The sequence below is a fragment of the Rhinichthys klamathensis genome, unplaced genomic scaffold, assembly GCF_029890125.1.
Source record: "Rhinichthys klamathensis goyatoka isolate OS25496 unplaced genomic scaffold, OSU_Roscu_1.1 h1tg000192l_1, whole genome shotgun sequence".
Classification (NCBI taxonomy): Eukaryota; Metazoa; Chordata; class Actinopteri; order Cypriniformes; family Leuciscidae; genus Rhinichthys; species Rhinichthys klamathensis.
Window position 1 is genome coordinate 4,499,129 of NW_026606718.1, and position 25,836 is coordinate 4,524,964.

Below are 25,836 nucleotides of genomic sequence, written 5' to 3' on the forward strand. Positions count from 1 at the left end.
GTTTCGTGATGAGTTAAGCAGTGCTTCTTTATCTTCCCTGCTGTAATCAGTCTTTACTACTGGCTAAACAATCAGTTTTAATGTATTGAGGAGGGATGAAATTCATTAAAACAAAACTGAATGATCTCACAACTGTGCATTGTGGGATATATGCCAGTGAATTTCACAAAACCTGTCACGAAATTATACAGAAAGAATGTCTATTTTGTTTCAAGAAAAAAGTTTGCAGGAAATGCAGAATAAAATGTAATTTGTGAAGTATTTACATATCATGCAACATTGGTGGTACTACATTTAATTATAATAATTTGAATAAAAAGTGATTATTTAATATGTGATATATATATATGTAAATTCAGTAAATGTTTTGCTTTTGATATTTTTTTATAGTACAGTACAATGAAAACAAACCTAAAGTAAATCCTTTACTGAAGTTGGCGGAGAAATGTCTGTGTGTGTGTGTGTATAAGATATGTATATTGGGCTTTTTCTTTTGCATTTTTGTTCTGATTTTGGGATAAAATATGACCAGACCACAATATAACACATTTTATTGAATATAACTATAAAAAATGTTATATTCACCTATTCATATGTGATATAAAAGAGGATTAATATAGTTCTCAAAAAGGATCATGTGAATTTACTCAGGCCTCGTATATCTGAAAATACAGTGCTTTGTATATTAGACTTTGTATACTTTTCTTATAATCGTTGCATTGTTTTTAGGTATTTTTGCATGCCATTATATTTTCATTAAAACACTCAAGCAAATCTTGTAAAGTTTTATTTACAAATTTGACAAGACACAAATCTCATATGGTTTTTTTTAAAGTTCACCAACCATCAATACGAAAAGCAAGAGTGAAGGCACAGGATGGGTATCTACATTATAAAAAATATTGTCCTCCTATTTCCTATAATACAATATCTACAATTCACCACACTGGAGATCACTTGCACACACACATACACACACATGCACAGTTTGATCTATGGAACTGGAATGTACTGCAAAAGAGTCTGCAAACCATTCAGGTCGACTGCAACTAATACCTGCAGACAAACCTTGACTTCAACCCACCTGAACAGGTAGTCAGTGCCGGGGTACAAAACTAAAGGTCTAGTGATTCCTTTACAAAAGAGAGAATCTTTCGTCTTATGTGGTTTTGTTTTTAGACATTAATAAAGTCTCTTTAGGCCGCTGTTGACGTGGTGGTCACACACTGCTGGAGAAAGACGGCGAAACACATGTTCTCGGTGTGTGTGTGTGTGTGGCCTGATGTAATCTGAGATGGGATCTTCCTTTGCTCTTTCTACCTCCAGAGTGGCTCTCAGAGGCCAACAACAGGTGAGATAAGAGTAGGTCATCCTGGAACAAGACAAAAAGAGCGCAAGAACCAACATGTTAATCGCTTGGCACTGAATCTGTCAAAGTAAATTAAAGCTTGCTTTATGAAGTCTCTCAATTTATGTGAATTAGCACAGGCACAGAAGAGCAAGATTTGGGCTGGTCTCTTAAAGGGATAGTTCTCCTATTTTTTTATTCAATGGAAGTGAATGGGGACTGTGACTTCAAGCTACAAAAAGTGCTACAAAAGCAGTCTATATGACTGAAGCCATATGATGGTTTAGACTGAGATTCATTTACAGTTTCAGTTCCCATTCTTTCATTATATGAAAAAAAAAAAAAACAATGGTAGTCAAATACTATATATCTTCGATTGTGTTCCACAGAAGAAAGAGCTTCATACGGATTTGGAACAACAACTAGGGTTAAAAAAAAGTCATTTTTAAGTGAAGTATCCCTTTAAGGTAAATTTTGACAATGTTGTACTAATTCATTCCCTTGTTTTAGGCTTGAACTTAATTAAAACAAGGGAACAAATCAGCACAATGTGGCCACAATCTAGCTAAAACGTGGGAATTAATTAATCAAACATGTCACGGGAAGTAATTTTTCATTTAGACTATACATTTAAACTACTTTTTGTTTTGTTTTTGTCATTTTGGAGCTTGACAGCCCCAGTTCCCATTCATTTCATAATACAGAAAACAACAGGCATAACTTTGGAATGAGCCAAAATTGTTCATTCCAAAAAACTTTTTTTTTAAAACTACTGTCAGTTTCCCTTTTCCACTGCCTGGCACGACTCGGCTCGGCTCGCTTTACTTTTCCACTGCAGTTTAGTACCGCTTCAAAGTGGGGGGGATTATAGACTGATCGTTAAAGTTGCGCTACCTCTACTGCCACGACATCATCGTAAACGTGACACAAAACAAACACAAACGCACAACACAGGTGCAATGGAGCATATCGATGTAATGGTGTTCTTGATTCTAATCTCGGCATATGGATATTTTTCACTGTCGTAAATCCAATGACGCTGGTAGTGACGATTCTCTCTGACCAATCAGTGATCTGCAGTGTTTACACGTCACATTTTAGTATTGGTAGCACGGCTCATTTGGAACCTCAACCGATGTGGTACTAAAAAAGTACTAGGTATTGTGTACACTGTGGAAAACCCCCCAAAAGTGAGCCATACAGAGCAGTGGAAAAGAGCCAAAGGTTAACTTGAAACAAAAACAGAAATCTATGTAACAATATAATTCCAAACATCTTGATTCATCTAGTTTAAAAATCAATAGTCAGAAAGTAGGAAAGGCATGACTTCACGTGTTTCACACCAGCATGTTGTTTGACAGTCAAAAGGCCCTTTTATGTGTTTCAAAGGAAATTGAATCATTTGTTCCTTTCATGTTGAGCTTTTCTCCATAAGGCTTTTGTTTCCTGCGATCGCAAGTGTTTACACACACCACCCTCGGCTCTTGATGGCATAGACAGTTTGTCAGTCGCTCATTTACTTTGGCTCTCATAAACGAACACAGAAGCGGAGTGTTTCAACATCTCAGTTTCCATTCGGCTCACGTCTTGAATTCTGTCTAAATTCTGTTGCGAAATCTTAAGGATGTTAATATAGTTCAGCTTATGAAGCCAATGATAATATCCCTCCATTGCAGACCTCCCTGGATTTTATTTATTTATTTATTTGTTTATTAATATTTTGATTTCAGCAACACTACAATAAGGTTCAATTTGTTTACATTAATGTGTAGGTGTCACGATCTAACAATGAATAATACTTACAGCGATTATTAATTTTGGCTAATGTTAATTTCTACATATACACTACTGTGAAAAAGTAAAAAAAGTGATATTGTAAGACGCATGCGTATTAATGCGTACTATAGCACACACACGCAAGGTCTCTCCCTCTCTATCGTTCGCGCGCTACACGGGCACACACACACGCAAGGTCTCTCGCTCTCTCCCTCTCTGTCATGTGCGCGCTACATGGTTTTGAACATAACATACATACATATTCACGTAGCCTTTCGAAAACGAAACCTATAATATATAAAAATATATATTAAAACCTGTTAACCTTCACCAGTGCGTGGGCGCTCTGTAGCGTTTTTTTTTTTAAATAGTTCAAAGTTACTATCATATTTAATGTTATTAACTTGACAAACTATACATCATTAAAACGATATAAGACTCAAGTTTCAGTATTTGACCACTATTGTATTCTGAGAAACTTATAGTGACAGTTATGTCTTAATTTGTGTCAGGAGTTATGAAATTAAAAAACGAGTCGTTACCTTTAATATGAATTATGAGCGTCAGCTGCTCTCATTCAGAAAAAAACTCCCGTGCGATCGTCATGACAGTGCTTGACAAAACAACGTCCATCAGGGCTTTTAGCTCAAACATGTGCAGATTTGGAGAAATATTGATAGATTCTCATAAGTTTACATCAGATTTCTATAGACAGGAATAATATTTATTGAATTTATACCCAAATGCGTCGATGTAATCATTTTGAGCGCTGGATACTCTGATGTACTGTGTTATCCATTCATACTGAAGTCTGAGGGCGCTGTTTGCACAGTAAAGTCCATATATGGATCACATGAAGAAGAGCCATAATCATGTGACATTCAGGAAGTCCTGACACAACAAAGCTATCCGAGATCGCTGTAAAGTGCAGATAAAGATGTTTTGAAGACAATAAACATGATTGCAATGATATTTGATTTACCTGTGTTCTTCGAGTCATGTCAGGTATTTTCATAATAATAGATTATATGTATAATGTAATGCTAATCGAGATAGACTTTCAAATTGTGCAGAATACAATAAAATAATATATTTTCTATCTGATTTTTTTATCTGAAGCCAAATCAGATTACAGAAAGTTATTTAAAACACTCGACTTGCGCTGTAAAGTAAGTTTGGAGCACAAACATAGTTTTATTCTCATAAATTGTCGTGTATTGATGGTGTGCTAAGCTAACATGCTAGCTAGTACTGAGCACCTGCTACCTAACTTCGGTGTAATTTTTATGATTTTTTTTCTAAATAAGAATGCTTACTAAAATGTTTCGTTTTTCAAAAAGGGCATTTGATACAGTTTCACTGTGAAGTGAGAACTTTTATAAAAGAAATGAGGGATTGAAACAGTGTGAATTGCTAGTCGTTAGTGATTATAATGCAGACAAAAGAAAAGCATATTTAGAGCAATAAACAGGCTGGAGAGGTGTGAATATGTGCAGGGGAGACTGACACTGAATGGGGCTCGTTTTTGCATCACAAAACAATAGAGGCAATAGACTGAATAGATGCTTATAAGATGACAATAAACACCAGTCTAATCAAAATAAAGTCATATGACATGATCTTGAAAAACATTGAACTAAATACAGAGTTTTAGACTTATCATCTTCAGATTTTAAATATAACATGGTTAGACATGTGGCTTTAGCTGCAGTGCATTTCTAGATTGCTACAATGCCAACTTCAATTTTATTTTCATGAAGATGTTTCATAAAAATAAATGTATAATAATTTTACAAAACTTTGAAGCTATTTATAACTATTTTTTTCATTATGACAATAATTAATTCTACATTTACAATAAACTTCCAGGTGTCAGCTTTCAAATGAGATCTTACTTGTGCTTTTAGTACAAAGGGTTCATGAACTGTATCTGTTTCGGTTTGGGAATGCCATATCTGGGGATTTTTCAAAAATGGGGTTGCAGGTTAACAGGTTAACGATGAAATACGGGACAAAACATGATTTTTTCATAATAAGTCGGGACACTAAAATTAGAGTTGAAATACGGGACTGTCCCGGGAAAAACGGGACGTCTGGTCACCCTATCATGAAGAGATTGTAAAACTAATCATAACATACTAATGTAAAACATATGAATCGATCGTTTTAATCCACATTTTCTGAAGAGACACGATCGCTTTATATGAAGAACAGATTGAATTTAGCAGTTTATACTTTGCATAAGTTTGTTGCAAATGTGATACATTATTATAATTCAATTTACATGCATTTTGTGTTCTGTTAATGTAAATAAGCAGTAAACTTTAAAACTCGTCGAGTTGGTTTATGGTCTGTTAAACATCATGGTCTACTTTGTGGCAGCATGAGAATATGATATCAATTTGCCCAGCAATAGACCCAAAACACTTAAACGTCATAATTATGACTTCCAAACTATTAAATAGAAACTTCCCAGGAATCTAAATGCAGCATTGATTCACAAAGAGTCTTGTCCCTGTAATAACTTTTCACTTCGGACTAATTCCAGACTAATATCACTCACCTTCAGTTGTAGACAGCGTTTGCAGTCGAGGCCGACTGTTTGCCCCATCCTCAGACTCAGCTGGGCTCAGGCCTGAGATCTGCGGCTCTCGCTCCTCGTCCTCTTCACACGAGGAACATGTCTCTGGCTGGAGATCGTCTGTGGTTGAACTGGTCTGAAAAAGCGGCCAGGCCTCATCAGGTGCACCTCCCACATCTGTCTGGCTGGCTCCCAGAGATGGGTTCACCAGTCTGTGACAGGACAAAAAACAAGACTGTGTAAAATTTCATGGAGTTCAATGGTCTGGTTGAAACCAGACCATTCTCAGTTGTAACTGAGTTATGGTCTGGCAAAGCGTCATAGACAAATCATTTCCAGAGGGGCGTCACCAACGGACGTCGCGGATAGACCTAAACCCAATCAGAGCGATGAAGGAGATGACGTATGCAGAGCGGCGAAGAATCTCCGAGTGTTGTTCTTTGCTCGGTTTTTAACAAAAAGGAAACGTTCAAATGGCTTAAAACAGACGCGATAGCTGATTCGAACGAGTGATGTTCGACGGCGGCATCCATCTTTGTAATGTAGGCTACAAAATCTGCTTCAAAATCCCAGCGCTGACGTCATCGTGTAAAGCCCGCCCCAACGTTTCTGATTGGTGCCGCGATTACGGCGGATTGGAAATGAGCTTGAATGAGCTCTTTGCCAGACTAACTTTCAGAGCAAATCTAAATTTGCCGGAAGTTGTCTGGGTTTTCCCAGGCTAATGGAGGGATATAGTTCGGCCTAAAAGGAAAATTAAGTCATCATTTAATCAACCTGGTTTGGTGAAAAACATCTTAATTTCCAGATGAGTGGGAGTGAACTGAGGCGCTAATTGGGTTTCATGAACACACACTATGTACAGAAGACCAACAGCATTTGGATCATGTGACACTGAAGACTGGAGTAATGATACATCACAGGATTTATTTATTTTTTTAATTAAAATGTATTCAAATAGAAAATACTTATTTTTAATTGTAAAAAATATTTCATAATAACACAGACTCGGAAATAAATACGGACTCCAAACTTTTGAATGGTAGTGTAAGTTGAAAACCAACTGAAGTTTGTCAGAATTGGAAAATGAATCTGTAGAATATGATCTAAATCGCCCAGAGCTCCTTTAACGTCATGTAAATGATAAAGAACCCACCCTTCATTGAGACTGCTCTGCGAGGGAAAGGGCCGACACTCACGGCCACGGCTCTGGCTCCAGGTGTCATCGCAGCACAGAGACGGGATCAGGTGTACAGGACCTGGAAAACAAACCGCACATCAGTCTAATATCATGATGACAATCAACAGAACTGTGTGGGATTAATAAAATGCTCATCTGACTAACTCATTACTGGCTAACTCACATGTGTGAAACTCACCGCAGGACTGTCCTGATCCGGGACGGCAGTGACAACAAGGCCGCTGGGAAAACTCCAGGACTCGCCGGTCCAGACAAGACAACTCTGAACCCACATAAGGACCTTCATGGGACCTCAACGAAACTGAGGCATCGCCACATGAAACAACAGCAAAAACAGATACAGTATATAAAACTTGTGAAGTTTCAGAAGTTTAAAGGATAACAATTAACCACTTTAAAATAAAAAAGCATTAAAACAGCCTAAATCATGGTAAAATCCCTGTACCACACAAACTCGGGTGGCTTTTATAAAATAGCAGCAACAGTGGCATGATAAAAGACACCAATATTGAATCAATTATTGATATAGATACCGCTCAAATGTCTGAGGTCAGTAAGATTTTTATAAAGAAATTGATACTTTCATTCAGCAAGGATGCATCAAAAGTGACAGTAAAGACTGTTGAACTTTCTATTCATCAATTCAGCTTTGCATCACAGGAATAAATAACATTTTAAAACATATTATTAAAAAACTATAATAAACTAAAGCTGTGTCCCAAATGACGCACTGTGTACTTATGCACTAATATGTACTCAACAGTGTAGTGTATGAACTCTATAAGGTTATTTTGGCATTCAACATTGGAGTCTGATGCCCCTCCCCTTCCGCTACGTAATTAATAATAATAATAATAATAAGCTTTATTTTATAGAGCGCCTTTAAAAGCAGCTTCTCAAAGCGCTGTACATAAAATCACAATCCACCTGGAAAGACAACAAATCAAATTAATAAAAACAAAAAACAGGAACATTAATAATAAAAATAATTAAAAATAATTAAAAATAATTAAAGCTGCGACAGTCGCGCGCATGAAGTGCCCAACACTCCTCACTTCGTTGTTTCGGTTCATTAAGTGCATCATCCAGGTATTTAAAGTGCACTTGAATTTTCAGTGTGAACATTACTTTATACTACAAAATAGTTTAGTACGCACATTGGGACGTACCTATAGTTTATTTATTTTTACATCAGAATTTAAATCAGATCTGTCAGCATCATTGCGATTTCAACTGATCTATCAACCAGGTACAATAGCAGATAAATAAAAAATAAAATCCTTTAAAATTTAGAATGGTAACAGTAAAATGTAGTAGAAGCACCACTGCTATCATATAAGTACATTTGTATGGAGTGATTAGAAATACTTTCTATTATATAGCTATAATGTAATTATAAAATGATCCGATTAAGCTTTAAAGCACATCTGTCTGAAAGCCTGATAGGTCACCTGGTTTCTTCTCCAGCAGTTGTCTCTTACAGTAGATGACACACAGGATGAAGAGGGCGAGCAGGACTGTGGCCAGCGCACTGCAGATGACCGCCGCTAGAGCCATGTCTCTGGGACTGGTCACTGGAGGCTGGAGCGGGACAAGATTCACTCGTCCCATACCTGAAAGATACACACGAGACAGGAAGTGAGGTCACTGAGCGTCTCCAGATCCGTTTTTTACTCAATTACTCAACCTTATATTGGAGGATTTTTTTATTTTTTTTCTGTGGAACACAAAAGGAGATTTTAACGGAAGCTTGTTTCCGTCACGGAATAAAACAATTTAAAAGATAATTGCGACAATTCGGACTTTCTTCTCAGAATTACATGATATAAACTCGCAATTGCCAGAAGTCACCTAACTTATTTCGACATTTAAAATTTTCATTTAGTTAAAGTTTAAACAAAATAATATAAAAAATTTAATTGTACTAACTCGTATCTATATATATATACTCGCATATATATATTTATTTATTTTAAGCCAAAACTAATAAAAATTACAAAAGCACATGACAAAATTGCCAGAAAATTAAACGAAAATTAAAATGAAAACGGATACAATAAAATGAAACTCAAAATTAAGGATGTACCCGAAAGACGATACCTTATTCGAAAAGGTACGGATAATGAATAACGCTTTCAATGGAGCCCTAGGCCTAGAGGGACATGGTGATGGAGAAAAAATACATATTTCAATGATTTTGCATTTGCTCGCATTACATTTGGAGACTCTCGCAACTTTCTCAGGGAATGCAAACGATTGCGAGCGAACGCAAAAGCATTGAAATATAATTTCTCCTTCCATCTCATATTGTTTCAACATGTCCCTTAAGAGGCTCCGTAGAATGTGTTATTCATTATCCGTGCCTTTCCAAATAAGTTAATACATAATACTAAAATGACATTGCCCAGAAGGCTTAAGGCCCCAATATGCTTATATAAACTGTCATAGGTCTGTATGAATACGTAATAAGTGGGTGTGGTCTGAGGCTCCGCCTTCTTTGACACGGAAATCTTTTCAGGTAAATCTTTTCTGCTCAGTCTGTTCAAATCACACTGTATTCATCCAAACGCCACTCCTCGTCAGAATGTTCGCAAACAGCAAGTTGAGCAGCAAATCTCTAACCCTGAGCGAAGAACAAAGAAGAACTTCGCTGTGAGTGTATCGTGGCCTCAATTTGCCGTGGGTTCCCACAAGAGTTTCATGTAGGTTTTTATACTAGTGTTATAAAATCCATAACATCATTAAGAGACTTTCATGTTCTACTACACTTTCCTTTTTAACACCATGATGTGACCCACTCTGTTTCATCTTCCACTGAACTTGCCAAAACCAAAAGCCCGAGCTCCTGTGTGTGTGTGTGTGTGTGTGTGTGTGTGTGTGTGTGTGTGTGTGTGTGTGTGTGTGTGTCACATGTCTCCTCTCGCTGTGGCTGCGGCTGGGAATGTGCTCCAAAGAAAACGGGGTTTAAATAGCAGAAATGTCCTGGAGGTGAAGGGCACATTCCCAGCCTGCCGATAATTTTTCACCCCTTTACCCCGGGCCAGTCGGGCCTTCACTTGCCAGTCTAGCGAGCCCATTATTAAGAGGCAGATCAAGGCCATGGGCAGTCACTGCTATATGTTTGAAGTCGGTTGGGGAATGTGTAATCAGCCTGAGAAAACAGCTGCCACAGTCTGAAGGCACCACAGGATCTCTGATGTCACCGTCTAGAGAGCCTTCCCTACCCTGAAGACAACAGCCATCCGAGGAAAAGCCTGATCAAGTGACTGATCTAGCCTGAAGAAGGGGTTTTACACTCACTGTTCTACTGACACCGACTATTAAGTCATCGAGATAATTGGGGTTATCATGTTATCTGGTGTGTACATCAATGTATCCGTCACTTAGGACTTGGAAAATGGTAGTGTGGTGAGCTTTAAAGTGTGTACGTTCACATAAATGGTTATTTCGCTAGTAGGAGTTAATCAAGTAACAGCTATAGTTAGCTACTACTCAGAAACCCTTCGCAATGCGCTAACAACTACTTCACGTGAAGTGCACAGAAGACTCTGTATTCACAATAGACCATTCATTTCCTTCAAAGGGAATCGATTTTTAACGATAACTTATAAACGTTTAAAGACAGACCTACTGTGAGTTCAGAGGTTGTTAATCGATGGGATATGCTTTTGTTGAAAACGTCAGCCTGCATTATTTCCATTCATTTTTTTTAAATTACCAATGGAATTCCTAGTGAAAAACTACATTACCCATGATGCAGCTGTGCAGAAAATTCCACAGAGATATATAAGGGTGGGTTCTTTATCATTTACATGACGTTAAAGGAGCTCTGGGCGATTTAGATCATATTCTACAGATATAGATGCACTTTTAGCCCCTCTTTCTGTGGGCCTCTATCACTTTATATGTATGTTGCTGCCTTAAATTTTTAAGTACAATCAACTTGGATGTTTAACCCTTGTGCACTGTTCGAATTCTGTGTACACCCTTTATGGAGCGGGTCAAATTGACCCTAATTGGATTCAATACAATTCCTCAAAAATCACACTATGAAAAACAACAAAGATTTAGATACAAACTGTAAACTTTTAATATCAACATTTGTCAAACATTACAAAAACATTATATCTGAAAATATGATTTATAAAAATGTTTTTAAACCATTTTTTAAACCAAAATTTGACAAAATTGGAAAATAAACAGTATACTGACTTTTTGCATATACATTTTTTTTTACTTTATTATTATTATTATTATTATTAGGGGTTCAAGCACTTCAGTGCTGAAACCCTATTGTTATTGTTAATTTTCCCATCATGCAACATTCTCCATGTAAAACTGATCGGGCAGGACGAACCGTAAGTCGTAGAGACTTGAAACTTTGGGGGCTGGTAGTACTCACACAGCCTACAGCCTCACCAAGGCACGCCCCGATGGGCCCATAGGTGGCGCTACAGCGGGCAAAAGTACGAAATGGCTCATAACTCCTCAACCGTCGGGCGTAGGCTCAAGTGTCTTACATCGTTGGAATCCTTGGCTCGAGCCGGACAAGATGCATGCCTCGGATTGGCTCGCCCTTTGGGCTCCAATTTCGAGTAAATTGCGTTTTTGTGTAAAACCTACTTTTGCAAACTACTCCTAGGTTTTTGGCCTGATCAGAACCAAACCACTGCAGAAATATTCTCTGGAGTCCGATTGTCAATAATCATTTAAAAAAAAATTACATTTCAATTGTCGGTTGCTAAGGGGAACTAAAACGTTTGATGGCACCAGAGCCACTTTTACTAAAATGGTTATAACTTGTGAACGGAAAGAGATATTTTCGCTAAATTTGGGACACATGTTCATGAGCACAATCTGAGGTGGCATGAAAAAAATTGCGATGATTGGCCACTTGGTGGCGCTATAACATGGAAAAAAATCATGACAATGGTTATAACCGCATCCAAACGTTAGTCTAATGAAAGATGGCATGCAGTGTCTTTGTCCAGGGTACCTTGATAGTCTATGAGAACATTGGTGTAGCTAAAAAATCTCAGTATACGTCATCGGCAAAATGCCCTGAAGGAGCCTGAGACTTTTCAAGCCAGCGTTTTTTCATGGGAGTGACCTCCTTATTCTCCTGAATCCTTGCCGAGTCCAACAATACCAAACATGCCAGGTTTTGCCTTTTGGTTTTGTAACGTGTCATTTAGAGCTTAAAAAGAATTACTGTTATCTTCAAAGACCATTAGTCCGATCGAGACAAAAAAAAAATACAGGCAATTTGAAAACATAAGTAAATAGCTAAACAATAATGCCCAAATGTCAAAATTATGATAGGAACTGGAAAAAAAAATCCAATCAATATCACCGATGCATAATTTTTATGCTCTCATAAATATAAGTGTCTCAACTTCAAAACAAAATGAGATATTTACAACAAATTTGAGACATGTATATGGGCACACTTTTAGGACTACTAATAAAAGTGGTGCAGATCAGGCAGGTCAAGCTGCTATAACTGTCAAAAAAAAAACTTACAAAAAATATCATTCCTTAGTAAATTGCCTGTATTGGCTGTAAATGGTCTTTCCTATGATCTAAGGTAATTTATTTATTTATTTGGATCCCCATTGGCCAGTACAGAGGCAGAGGCTTCTCTTCCTGGGGTCCCAACAATTAAATACAAATACTACATTTAATCAAAAAAATAAAAAGTTAAGTCAATTAAACTAACATTCATTCCAAATATCAAAATCATCAATTTACTATATATAGTGCTTTTAAATGTTCCTTAAAATATTTTTTAAAAATCATTTTCCTTGTGTAGAGTGTCTCTTGTCAAAATGTGTAATATCAATGGTAAATCCTTCAATAGTTTCATTCTTCTTTACATTATACAGTCCGATGTTTTGCAGTGGTTTTCGAAATAAAATAAAAATCCCATTTATGCATGCCTGCTGTTAAAATCATGACTAGCACTACTATACAAAAATTGAGAGTAAAGGAAATTAGGAATTCTAGACACAGAAATATTTCTTATAAAACAAAGCAGAGACAATCTTTCACCTGTACATTTTTTGTCTATATGCACTCGACCAAACAACTGGGCAATAATCTAAGCTAGAACCATTGTTTTAGAAATACATTTGTAACCCGGGTAACCCAGGCCACCAGTAAATGACTTGAGTGTTGGAAAAAGTTAAGAAATATAAAGAATTAAAGTGTTCTACAAAGAAACGCGATTCATCCAATCACTGATTGTACTGCATTGACTGACAGTCCTAAGAACCAACAGTAGCGGCATATTCATTAGGCCCGCCTACAGTTCGCGCCGGTGCCGTCGTCAGCATTCAACAGACGGAATCAGATGAGAACAGGTCAGACAGGCAGCAGCACATGGAGCATTTCTCCACAAACTTCTTTCACAAAATCATAATCGAACGGGAACTGTGATTGAGTGCACTTGGAAACTTTGGATACGTCAGTCTGGTGTGTTGTCATAGAGAGAAAAGTGGAGTGGAAATCTGTATTGAATTTGGTTTTGGTGAGTGATTTTTTAAAATATTAAATCTGAATATAAAAAGACATATGAAAGATATAGCTAGATATGTCAATTTCAGAAATGATTTGATATGAGTAGGCCGCACTCACAGCGCGAGCTGAGCTAGTTAGCTAAAGCTACCACGTGTAACGATGCTTGTATCATGAGTTGAGACAATGAGTGATTTATGAGTGTTGATCTGTTCTATAAATGTCGATAAGTTAGATTAATGTGTCATTTGAGATGCGCATACTTAATTATTGTACGTTTGTCTTGTGTTTTGCAAGGCTGTGTTTCCTTGTTCTCAGTTTTTTCCTATGTGAACGTGATCCACAAGTATCCTGTTTTGAAACTATCTACTGGTAAAGATGTTTCCAATTTTCTTTTGTTTTTCGGACTCAAAGGACTTTGATTCATGGGATTTAGTGATTGATTGGTTTTATTTTTGCTTCTGAAATGGACAGACTTTGTTTTTTGTACTTGAACGACTGAGTCGTTTTATTCATGAACTTTGTTCAACTGAATCTTTTCATCTTTCCAGCATTTCCAATTCATATTGTGGAACATACTGTTTACTATTGACAGTAAATGTGTTTATTGGAAGGAATTCTGAATCATTGTGTTTTGAGTCGAATCCAATATCTGATTACATTTCTTCTTTTACATTTCATCATTCATTCATCCCAAAATAAATGACTAGTCGTTAAGGCTGTAAGGTTAGTCAACCAGAGAAATCCTTAGTCAACCAAAGTCCTGTCCTGCACAACGATCAGTCAACAAAATAAAAATAAAAAAAGATGCGACGTTTTGCATTTTTATTGAACATTTATTAAACAATTGTCATAGAGCATTTATAAAACAACAACGAAAAATCAATACTACATAAAACTATAATAATAAAATTACTTGAAAAGTGATTTTAGTAGTGATTTTTTTTAACTGCAAAGTGAGAAGTTCTGTCCTAGATCTATAGTGTCACAATCGCGCACCTGATCACACCACACGCTACAAAAAATATAACTGCTAAAACTGCCAAATAATGAAAAATCATAACAAAAGCTCTAGTTTATACTGGTGTATATTCTTCTTTACTTTCAAAGCTTTGGGTTAACTTTTGTTCAGCCGATCTAGGCATTTTAAAACACACAAACCCAAATAGCCTAAAAAACAATCCTAATAATTATAGCCTGTATAGTAGGAAGGCATATAGGTTTATTTTCATTTTGTTACATTATTTAGGCTATTTTCAAACGCGTCAAGTGTACAAATAAAAACAAAAACATAAAACACAATCTATTGAGTCAGTCTAATAAAGCAGTTAAGGCTACTTACAGATTTGCAGGCCTAGTCCACCTTTTTTATGTTGTGGACCAAAAACACTAACATGTCCACATTCTTGGGTAAAAGACAGCTCCTCGACTTAACAATAAATCCTGCTTTGGAAAATATGTGCTCTGCAGGAATGGAGGTTGCAGGGATGCAGAGCAGGCATCTTTTGTGCGCTCAAGTACGTTATTTCAAATGTAGGCGCACGGCATGCGCGCTCATAATGGAAGCGACGCAGTCGCGGTGCGACACGCTCATTTTTTCCAAGCGCGTTCGCGCCGCATCGAGATAAAAACATCTTAACTTTTCAGAATGCTGCAAGCGCACCGTAGGTCACGTGACAAGAACCTTAACAACAACAAGCTTAGAAACGACAGACGCCTCCGGAGCGCAACCGCCCTAGCGCTTTGGAAAAAGGAGAACGCGCCGCGCCTAGCGTTTTCTACACCTATATGTGAATGGCGCAGCAGCATAGCTTGCACTCCACAGTCTTGTCTTTTTTTGTAAAATGCAGCCAGACAAAAGATTTAGATTTCTTGGAGATTTTGTTGACTAAAGCCAAAACAAATAGCGTTCTAACTGAATGAATACAGCAAAACTACCTATATTCCTTACTGAGCACGAAGCAGCAGTGCAGCCAGCCGCAGGTGCGGTTCCCGAGTGTTCTACGTGGTGCGCTAAACTGGCGCAGAATAGCCTAAATTAAAACATTTAAATTTGGGGATAAAACATAGGCTAATTATATTTAAAATACAGTAATATATAACTGCTTATAAAGGAATAAATATCAGTAAATCAATTAATTTATTTCTGTTGGTAAAAAATTATGCAACTGGTCGACCAATGAGAATGAGAAGACGGCATCAACTGATTAGTCGACTAAACGACTAAAGTTGACAGCCCTACTAGTCAGTGATGTCTGTTTTGATTTATTGACTGTTATAAATTGTTTATATTTGTCACTCATCTTTCTGAAACAAACTACAAAGAGAACTAATTCCTTTTTATAAGGAAATAAATATAATTTTCTATTTGATAGCAATACCACTGTCACATGACGACTACCACAGGTCTGAGCTCGTCACTGTCATCACTGCAAAAAAACAAAACAAAAAAAACCTTTACATGTTAAAGGTATAGGGGAGGATTTTCTTTTTCTGGGTGGGTAGCCTATACTATTGGTCCACCTAAGTGTCAATCATTCTGGTGATATGTTTACGTAAGGCCGTCGTACGTGCTCGTCCCTATGTAGTTTTCGCTTTCTGCGCATGAGCACTTTCAGTTGTATTATGTGTGATGAGTTACGGTTTCAGCCGTTCCTTTGAAAATGGCTGAGGGTCGAAAGAGAAAAAATGTATACGAAGTGTATGATAAGAAGAGAAAGGCCGCAGAATATAGAAACAAGACCAGAGTGATTTTGGGTGAATATTTCACACGCTGGCGTGCGCTAAAAGCACAGGTTGGGCTTCCCACTGATGCCGCAGTCGCGAAAATTCTACTAGACAGGTAAAGTTTGTCATGCAAACTTTTTAAAATCCATTTAAAATCACTGCTAGTAAAAGTTAATGTAAGCTATGATTAGCGATGCTAGCCCTGGCACAAGTCATGCACCACGTAGACACGGTAAACATCTCAATTTGTCTAAAGTAGCCTTATGACCAAATGGTAAATGATATCACGCTGAAATATTCTAAAACCTTGTGTGTTCATTTTCGATAATTCCAATGTATTCACCATAGTATTTATTACACAAATGCAACAAGCTACTTCTCCATTGCATATCATGTCTTGAGTCCTCGGTCACTCAATCGATCAGTATAATAAGTAAATAAAACACAGAAGGGCATTTGACATTTTGTCTTGCATGAATGTTTTTGAGTTAGTTTATAATTTGCAACATAATTGTGCCACCAAACGTGACTACCCAAATTTGGATGCCCTTCCAAACAATCTACTTTGCATATCTGTGCGCCCTCTCGGGAGCAAATAGAGTGTTGCGCATGTTTATTTTTTTTTTAAAATTGGAGAGGGCGGGTCTTCTCTAAAATTCGGAAAGATCCTCCGCTATACCTTTAACATTGTGTCGAATAACATGGATTCATTGATTGTAATGACATGGATTGTGTCTAATGACATTGTGTCTTACATGGATTCATGGTTTTCTAAACAAACCTTATCAAAACATGGAGCAAATTCGACCTTTCGCGAGTTGGGGCGCGCAATGTTCCATGACGCATAATAACATTCCATTCGTAGGGTATTGACTGTAACCCCTTATTTACACTCTTAGTGCGTTAGAGCTGTGATGCTCGGCTACCGGAGCTGATTGCGCCCAATCTAATGAATGCTTGTGTTTACACCAGCCACGACGCAGCATTTCAGAAGCATCTCTCCACGCCACTTCCCTAAAGATAGGCGCCTAGTTTATATTCGACGGACACCATGTCCAAGCCACACCACACCGTATACAAAATAAGACTAAAAGTCAATTTCAAATATTTTGCGAACTAGTCCCTGTTTTTTTGCCCAAACGGGACCAGACCAGTCTAGGACAATTCTCTGGACTCTCTAGGTCAATAATTATCGAAAAAGTTGAACTTTTGCATTTTTCATATTGTTATAACAGGATGATTTAGAAAAGGGGCGTGGCAATAAAAACTCAAAAGCCTATAAATCATAAATAAAAACTCAGAACTTCACAAATTGGTGAGCATGTGACAACATAGTTAACAAACATGCTACATTTTATGGAGATCGGACCATAGGTGGCGCTATAACTGTTAAAAAGCTTTAAAACCATATATTTCTTAAGGTAAATTGCCTGTATTGGCTGTAAATTGTTGTTTCCATCTATTATGTCACTGGTTAGGGTTAAGAGGTGCAAAATGAACGTTTTGGGAGGAGCCTATTTTTCTAAAATGGCTATAACTCGAGAAGTAAATGATATCTTCACCAAACTTGGTACACATGTGAATGAGTTCAATCTGAGCTCACAGTAAAAAAATTGCAATGATTGAACAGTAGGTGGCGCTATAACATGGAAAAAACATAAAAATGGCTATGACCACGTGACCGTTAGTCCGATTGACCTGAAATTTGGTGTGCAGTGTCTTGGTACCATGTATGTGTAAAAGGATAATGGCGTATCTAAAAAAACAAGGCCGCCATCGACCACTGAAGTTTGAGCACCTATTAAACAAGGTTAACGGAGGCCGATCAGAACGAAACTCGATGGGCATGTTCAACTCGTGGCCCTAGAGGTCTGTAAGAATTTTGAAATAAATTGGCCACTTGTTGGCGCTAACGAGTTTTACAGCTCTGTAATCACGTGGTGTAGCACACATCCACACAATATGCATATCGTTTGATACATCTAGTTATTAACGAAAATGTTAAAAACCTACTTTTGCGAACTAGTCCTAGCTTTTTCCCTCAATCGGAACCAAACCAGTCTAGGACAATTCTCTGGACTCTGTTGAATTTCCTATGGTAAAATGCCTGTATTGGCTGTAAATGGTCTTTTCCATCTATTATGTCAGTGGTTAATTGTATGCTAAATAAAACTTAATGTCTTAAATGCTTATGTGCTTAAAGGCCTTAACTGCTTGAACCCCGATAAATGCTGCTTGTTTTTTACTTGTTATCCTTTGAACATCGTAACTGAACAATACAATTTTGCTGTATAATGAAAATGTTTAATTTTCCTAAGTTACCTTTCCCTACTTTCCTAAGACCTAGTTCCCTAGTTTCATTATTCACTCACAGGGAAGTGAGAAACCAAACATAACAAAATCATACATCAAATAAATGTTTTTTATTTATTTTTTGGCTCTGTGAAGCTGCCTTTGAAAATCCTACATAAAAGTTTTGGTTAAAAGCTAGGTATTTTAGATATCTTGAATATTGAAATGAGAGCTTATTTTACTATCTGTGTCTGACAAAGATTTTCATCTGTAATTTGCAAATAATTCTAAACACTGGGATTTTAGCTTTTGCAAGTGTGTTTGGTTAGGGTTAGAGCACTTTTAGATGCACTTGCACGTTAGAACTGGAGTTGAAGTGCCCTGACATACAGAAAATAAATGTTTTTATTTTGTGTCTGTACAGTTGCTTTTGAATGGCTGCCTATGAGGGTCAAATTGACCCGTGAACATCACGAACGTAATAGTAATTTTGTTTGTATATGTCAAAACACATCAGCATGTTGAAACTTTGCATGCATGTTCATCATGATAAATGAGAAAAAGTCACAAAATATAAAGAAAACAAAACAAAGGTTAACCAGTATTTCCAACAACTAGAAAATCGAAACGGGTCAAATTGACCCGCAACATAACACAAGGGTTACGTCATTTCAACTTAAATTACATTTAATGGATTTAAACAAAGCTAAATCTTGTGTAACTTATAAAAAAAGTTGAAAATTGCTCAACTTATTTTGATGAGTTAAAGCAATGTAAAAACATATGTTGTTAAAACTTTTTTTTTTTTTAACTGCTGGCAGGGAAAGAGTTAAAGCAATTTTCTCTGTAATGTTTCGACAAAACAAAAGTTTGTTATGTCGTGATTAACCTTGTAGCTGGATGGTTTGGTTCATGACTTATAACCCTTAAACAAAGACTTTTTAAAAATCCCTACGGGGAAAATGAATGGGAAATATACTTCCAGAAACCAAGGTCTCTGAAAAAGTGGGCAGGCACTAATACACTCTATTGATTTCAATAGAGACTGATGTTTGCTTGTTGCTAAGCTAACAGCACAATAGTCAAAAATACATAGCAAACACGTTTTGCACAGACTTCAAAGACTTCTACATGAACATGCAAAAACGTAGTTTGATGTAAAAGAGTTTTTGTATCGTTCTTGTTTTTGTAGAATACATCATAAACATATAGTTAAGTACAGACATGCCTATTGCAAATCCTAGACAACAACACACAGAAATAAAGCCTGTGGACTCCTTTATGCCGAAGTATTATTTTGCTGTAATGAAGTTAAATATGAACCAGATCTTTGTTTAACATCTTTTCATTGGATGAACACAAACGTTCATTATTTGCTCTAAGGTAAATTAATCATTAAGTAAACATGGGCTTGGCCTTCACAGATACAAGTGCTCTTTGTGAGACAATGTCAACATCAGTTGAGCCCTCAAAAGAAGTTTCTTTGTTGGAGATGTGAGCCTTTGTGCACTTCGTTTGAAGACATAATCAAAACTATAGGTGCAGAGCTCATCATTTAGTCCTATAGTGATAATGTCGAGCAATATTTCGCATTGTTGTTGTGCAGCTGCTAGATTTGCAAAGCGGTTATTTTCTGATTTCACCAAGTCTCTATGACCGAGTTTGAATGGTGAACGTGATTTTACCAAGTCCAGCATGTTTCTGGATCAACACCTTTGATGATCCTGGAACAACATTCCAATCAACCAATCAGATTTGAGGGATAAGTTTACAGTTTATGTCAAGTTTAGGCTTACAACCAGGGTGAGGTGCTTCTACATCAGTGTTATTCATCTCTGATTTTAGGGAGAAGTTATCGTTTCGAACTCCTGAAACAAACTCCTGCTGGCCTGATTTGGAATTGGCGTCATGTCATCGTCATGTTTTAGGCGTTTGCATTAAAACGGAGGAATACTTTGGGTTTTATCGTCTGCCAGGAACAAAAAAGTATTTGCTAACATCAAACATCTCCTCAACAATCCACACGATTTGAGGAATTATTCAGGATGATTAACATGCTGAAGTTTACTTAGGGTTATTGGTTTTTGAAAGCCATGATGGCTAGCACACGTTGTGCTTTGGTGCTCATATAGGTTATGCAGGTTCAAGTCTGCATCACGCCCTGATCCCGTTTCCCAAATCAAAAAATTGCATGTGTATAGAAAGAGTAGGAGACAGATATGTGAATGAGCAGAATCCCATAAAGAACCAGAACTGCATGAACTTCAGAGTTTGCTCAGAGTTGTACTTCTATCACTGTCAGGTCTCAGTGCCAGCAAATCTGGCCCAGCTGTGTGTTGTCCTCCTTCCCTTCACCTCCCCCCAAAACCAAAGCGTTTCCCCTCTTATCAGTGGCCCACAGCTGCAGCAAACACAGACAAAGGGCGGCCCTTGAAAAGATCTCACCTGCTGATACTATCACAGCACTGCGCTCTATGAGCCAATAGACTGCTCTCTTTGATATGTGCGGCTGTTGACTTTAGAGAATGCCACACTGAAACACATGGCCTTGAGTCCGACGCAACTGTGGGGCAGGTAGCAGAGAGGATTGTGTTGATCTAGATCCCGAAATTCCAAGCAGGTTGCTTATTAAACGCTCCATAAAAGAGCGACCGCTGTTCACTTCATTAGTTGCCAAGCTTGGGGCTTTTAAGCTGGAAGGGTCTGTTCTAAAACCTAGAGAGTGACCCTGCTGTCTACAACATAGCCAGCATCATAACCACAATGGAAACACATAAGTGAGAAGAAAAACACTTTTCATGCGAAATGCGCAGGACACTCGATTCACAAGTGATTTGAGTAGAGTTTGAGCAGCACAATAAGAGAAAAATAGCACCCTAGCACACACATATTGAGTAAAATTGTCAAATTGTAAAAAAAAAAAAAAAATTATTAATAATAATTGCCTCTATTGTTATAATAATATTACTAATTAATCATATTTAAAATTGCATAATACACTTGTGTATATATTATTTCATGTATTATTATCATTAATTTATTACTATTATTAAATTTAAACAATTTAACAATACTTTCAATAATACAGTATTTTATACTACTTTTGTATATTTATTATTATTATTAATTTTATATTATATCTAATTTATAAATGTTATATATATATATATATATATATATATATATATATATATATATATATATATATATATATGTGTGTGTGTGTGTGTGTGTATGTCTATATATATATATATATAGAGAGAGAGAGAGAGAGAGAGAGAGAGAGAGAGAGTCCAGTATTATATAATGTGTAATATACTATAATATACTTATGTATTATTATTATTATTATCATTAATTATAATATTAATAATTTGCAATGAATATTTTATTTTAACAATTTAAAAATAATTACAACTATTATAATAACGATACATATATATTATGCATAATATAACATTTTATTATATTATATTATAGAATACTTATTATTAATAAATAATAACTATTTAAAAATATTTAGTATTGTATACTGTATGCTTGTGTATTTAATATTTTTATTAAATACATTACATTATATTGAATACTTGTGTATATTTGTATTGTTGTTGTTGTTATTACTACTACTAGTACTACTTTTACTATCATTTTTGACCAACACTCACTAGTTTTTCACCTATTCTCATGTGTTATATTAAGTTATTATCTGCTTTTAATCACAGGATTGTCTTTTATGTAGTGCTTCATCAGACTAATCAAATGAGTCCATCAGTGACCCACAACAAGACACGAGACTCCGAGATGAAAGCCATCGCTAATTATGATCTATGGTCTGAGCCAATGTGAAGTAATCCCCTTCAGGTCAAAATACCAAACCACTCGTTTTCTTTCACACTCTTGCGGTTCAAGCTTTCTTCAATATGTTCAATAAAAGAAATGGTCGCTAAATTCAGTAGCTTTGAGATTGACTCTAAGTAAGAGTTAAATCAGAGGTGTTTCGCAAAAGCAAAAATGCCAGCTTATATTACTCTCACCCACCCGGCTCTCATGTGACCCCTTCGTAAATTGGCTTCACATCAGTTCAGATGCTTAGATGGGACAGCTGTGAGGGCCTTTGCCAAATATTTAGAGCTATCCCATGACAAGAAAAGACAGCAGCAGATGAAACACATTAAAGAAGCTAGAGGAACCCATAAAATGCTCTGTTTTCTTCCTTTCGCTCTCAGGATGGGCCAAGGAGACCAGAGTGTTTCTGGATTTATGGTCCTCTCTAAAGACAGACTTCCTCGTGCAGCTGCGTGTTTGCCCGGGGCCGACGTGGGGGCTATTAAAACCATCAGGCCTTTGAGTTTTCACCACCCTCTGTCAGATAATGCCAGAGGACAGGAACGCTCTGGAGTGTTTTCAGCCGTTTGCACGCACAATGGGTCAGAGCTTTGAGTTCCTGCATCAGATTCAGGTGGTCCTGAAGTAAAGCTACAGAAGTGCAAAGAAATTTCTGATCTTAGCGCATCATAAACAAAGGATGATATACAGTAACTAGACACCTTCTTCAAAATCCAAAAGGAGCATTTAAAAACACTTTTTTTTTTATATCTGCAGATTTTTCTCAATTTTTTTTCAATGCATGAAAACCTATTGCATGTCAACTATTTGGCATTCAGACACTTGCTGCTATGTGAAACGCTGGGGGGGGGGGGGGGGGGAATCGCAAACTTTTTTTTTATTTTTTTTTTTTATTCTATTTTATTAAATTGTTGATAGTTTATAAAACAATTCTCAATAACCAAAACATATTTTTATTTTCTCTATGAAGCCAAAGCTCTTTTTTATTTATTTATTTATTTATTTTCTGTTATAATTTATTAATGTTTTTAAAAGAAATTCTTACAAATAATTTTCAAAAACCAAGAAATCTTTTTTTTTTTTTTTTTTTTTTTGAATGCCAATGCTCAATGTTTAATTTTAATTCTTTTTTTAAAGAAAATTTTATTTTATATTTTATTTTTTAATTTATGATAGTTATTAAAACAATTCTCAATCTTTTTATTTTCTCTATGAAGCCAAAGCTCTTTGATTATTTTTAAAATGTGTATTTTACTTTATTTTATAATTTAATGTATTTTTTAAAAGAAATTCTTAATAAATAAGAAGTCATTATTTTCTGTATAAAGCCAAACTTCCTTATTTTATATTTTACAAATCTTAATTTAATTTAATTTTATTTAATTTTATTTAATTTTATTTAATTTTATTTTATTTAAATTTTATTTTATTTAATTTTATTTTATTTAATTTTATTTAATTTAATTTAATTTAATTTAATTTAATTTAATTTAATTTAATTTAATTTAATTTAATTTATTTTATTTTATCCGAGAAATCATTTTCTGTATGGAGACAAAACCACAAGTAATTTCTTTCATACATTTCTATTATGGAAAAACAGTCCTGAAAAAAAAATGTTAATAATCAAATTAAATGGACATGAAAACAAAAACGGTCTCCTACTCTGAAGACTATTAAAATGAACCAAAAATCACAGTCCATAATGATTACATAATAAAGCGGAGAGATGAAATTCTTCAGGCTGGAGCTGACCTGTATGCCTATAGGACAGTATCTGGCGAAGGAGTGTTAGTCCTGGCTCAAACTCTGCCCTACAAACCTCCACATGGAGCAGCTGCAAACATCTTAAACCTCTGGAAGTCACACTTCATTTTACAAGGTATATGTTCTCTCCCTGTGTAACTGCCAAAGACACACGCTTCCGTACAATGGCCCTCAACAACGGCAGGTAAAATGAGCCCAATTAGAGCCACAGACTGCAGGAGAACAATGCACTGCTTTGTGAAACGCTGCGTGTTTAACATACCCATGTGTGTATTTGCGGAAGAGAGCCATGCAGTTTCCAACAGTTACACAGAGAGTTGTGTTTATTACCTACGCCTATGTTCTGACTTGTAAAAAAGGCATTTATTTGATTGTAAAATACTGCTGTATGAATCACCAAGAGAGACTGAGTGGATCGTCATCTCACAGATTATTATGAATGCAGCTGTTTGTATGATGGACCCTTTTAAAGGATTACCCTAAAAACATCCGTCATCATGTGCTCACCCGGATTATGTTTTTGATTGTTTTTGATTTCATTCTAAGTGAATTTGATTCACTGATAATCTTGCCCTTCACATTAGCTCTCATTTGCATGTTTTCAAACTATGTGATGCTGTGGGATATGTAATATAGAGCACAAGTCATGTGGAACATTTGTGGTGCTTTTTTGTCCTTTTATGAGGCTCAATGGTCACTTTAATGGCATGGAAAAGAGTGGCTAGGACATTCTGTAAAATATTTGATTTTATGTTCCATGGTTTAGAATGATATGAGAGCAGGATTATTATAGTTAACTAAAACTATAACCATAAAAAATGTTACTTGAAATAAAATAACTTCAAATATAGTAACAGATTAAAAATAACTGAAATCAAAATATAAAATTTGTAAACTTATGTCAACTTAATTGTAAACTTAAAACTTGTAAACTTAATCTCATTTTCATTTACGGTAGTTTAATTTGATGTGGAAAAAAAATTGACATAATTTTCACTTTTGGATGAAGAAACCTTTTGAGGACATTATCATTGACATTTAAATCAAACTGTGATCTGATGCTGATGTTTTTTTCCTGAGTAAATGAATGCACTGGGCATTTTCCTCAAGGACTGAAATACCTTCAAAAACGTATTTAACATTAATTAATAAATGTGCTTACAGTGCGGTTCATATGGTGGCGGCGGGTCTCCACATGGGATGCACTCCATATCCTGAAATCCACTTAACTTCGTCTTTCTGTAAAATCTGTAAGAATAAAATGCATATTAATTTTAAAAAAATAAAAAAGAATGCATTTTATTTATTATTTGTATTATATTATTGTATTGTATTAATCATTTTGGAGTTGTAAATCAACTCTTTCCGAGTCATTTTGTTAATTAACTTTTATTTAGCAAAGATACATTATGTTGATTTTAAAAAATGCCAGTAAAGACATTTGTAATGTTACAAAAAGATTTCTATTTCAAATAACTGAACTTTAAATTCATCAAAGAATCTTTAAAAAAAAATGTATCATGATTTCCACAAAAATATGAAGCAGCACATCTGTTTTCAACATTGATGATAATAATCAGAAATGTTTCTTGAGTAGCCAATCAGCACATTAGAATGATTTCTGAATGATCATGTGACACAGGAATGATGCTGAAAATTCAGCCTTGATCACAGGAAAACATTTAATTTTAAAGTATATTACAAACAGTTATTTTAAATTGTAATAATATTTCAAAATATTACTGTTTTACTGTATTTTTGATTACATCATTTTTGATTTTT

The 25,836-nt window shown here is 35.8% G+C and overlaps 1 protein-coding gene across 3 annotated transcripts in view; it reads right to left on the reverse strand.

Annotated features, from left to right (window-relative positions):
• Positions 1 to 771: 771 nt before the first annotated feature.
• The window catches only part of tnfrsf19 (tumor necrosis factor receptor superfamily, member 19), a 38,505-nt gene continuing 13,440 nt past the window's right edge, over positions 772 to 25,836 (reverse strand). For 2 of the 3 annotated variants that reach the window (XM_056262504.1, XM_056262503.1), the window contains exons 5-10: positions 25,217 to 25,302; positions 8,358 to 8,519; positions 7,070 to 7,207; positions 6,862 to 6,964; positions 5,688 to 5,917; positions 772 to 1,372 (exon numbers count right to left, since the gene is read on the reverse strand). In XM_056262504.1, the coding sequence (XP_056118479.1) occupies positions 1,368 to 1,372; positions 5,688 to 5,917; positions 6,862 to 6,964; positions 7,070 to 7,207; positions 8,358 to 8,519; positions 25,217 to 25,302 (724 nt within the window). In that variant the 3' untranslated portion in view covers positions 772 to 1,367. The remainder of the gene's footprint in view (positions 1,373 to 5,687; positions 5,918 to 6,861; positions 6,965 to 7,069; positions 7,208 to 8,357; positions 8,520 to 25,216; positions 25,303 to 25,836) is intronic. The other variant, XM_056262505.1, reaches the window with a different exon arrangement.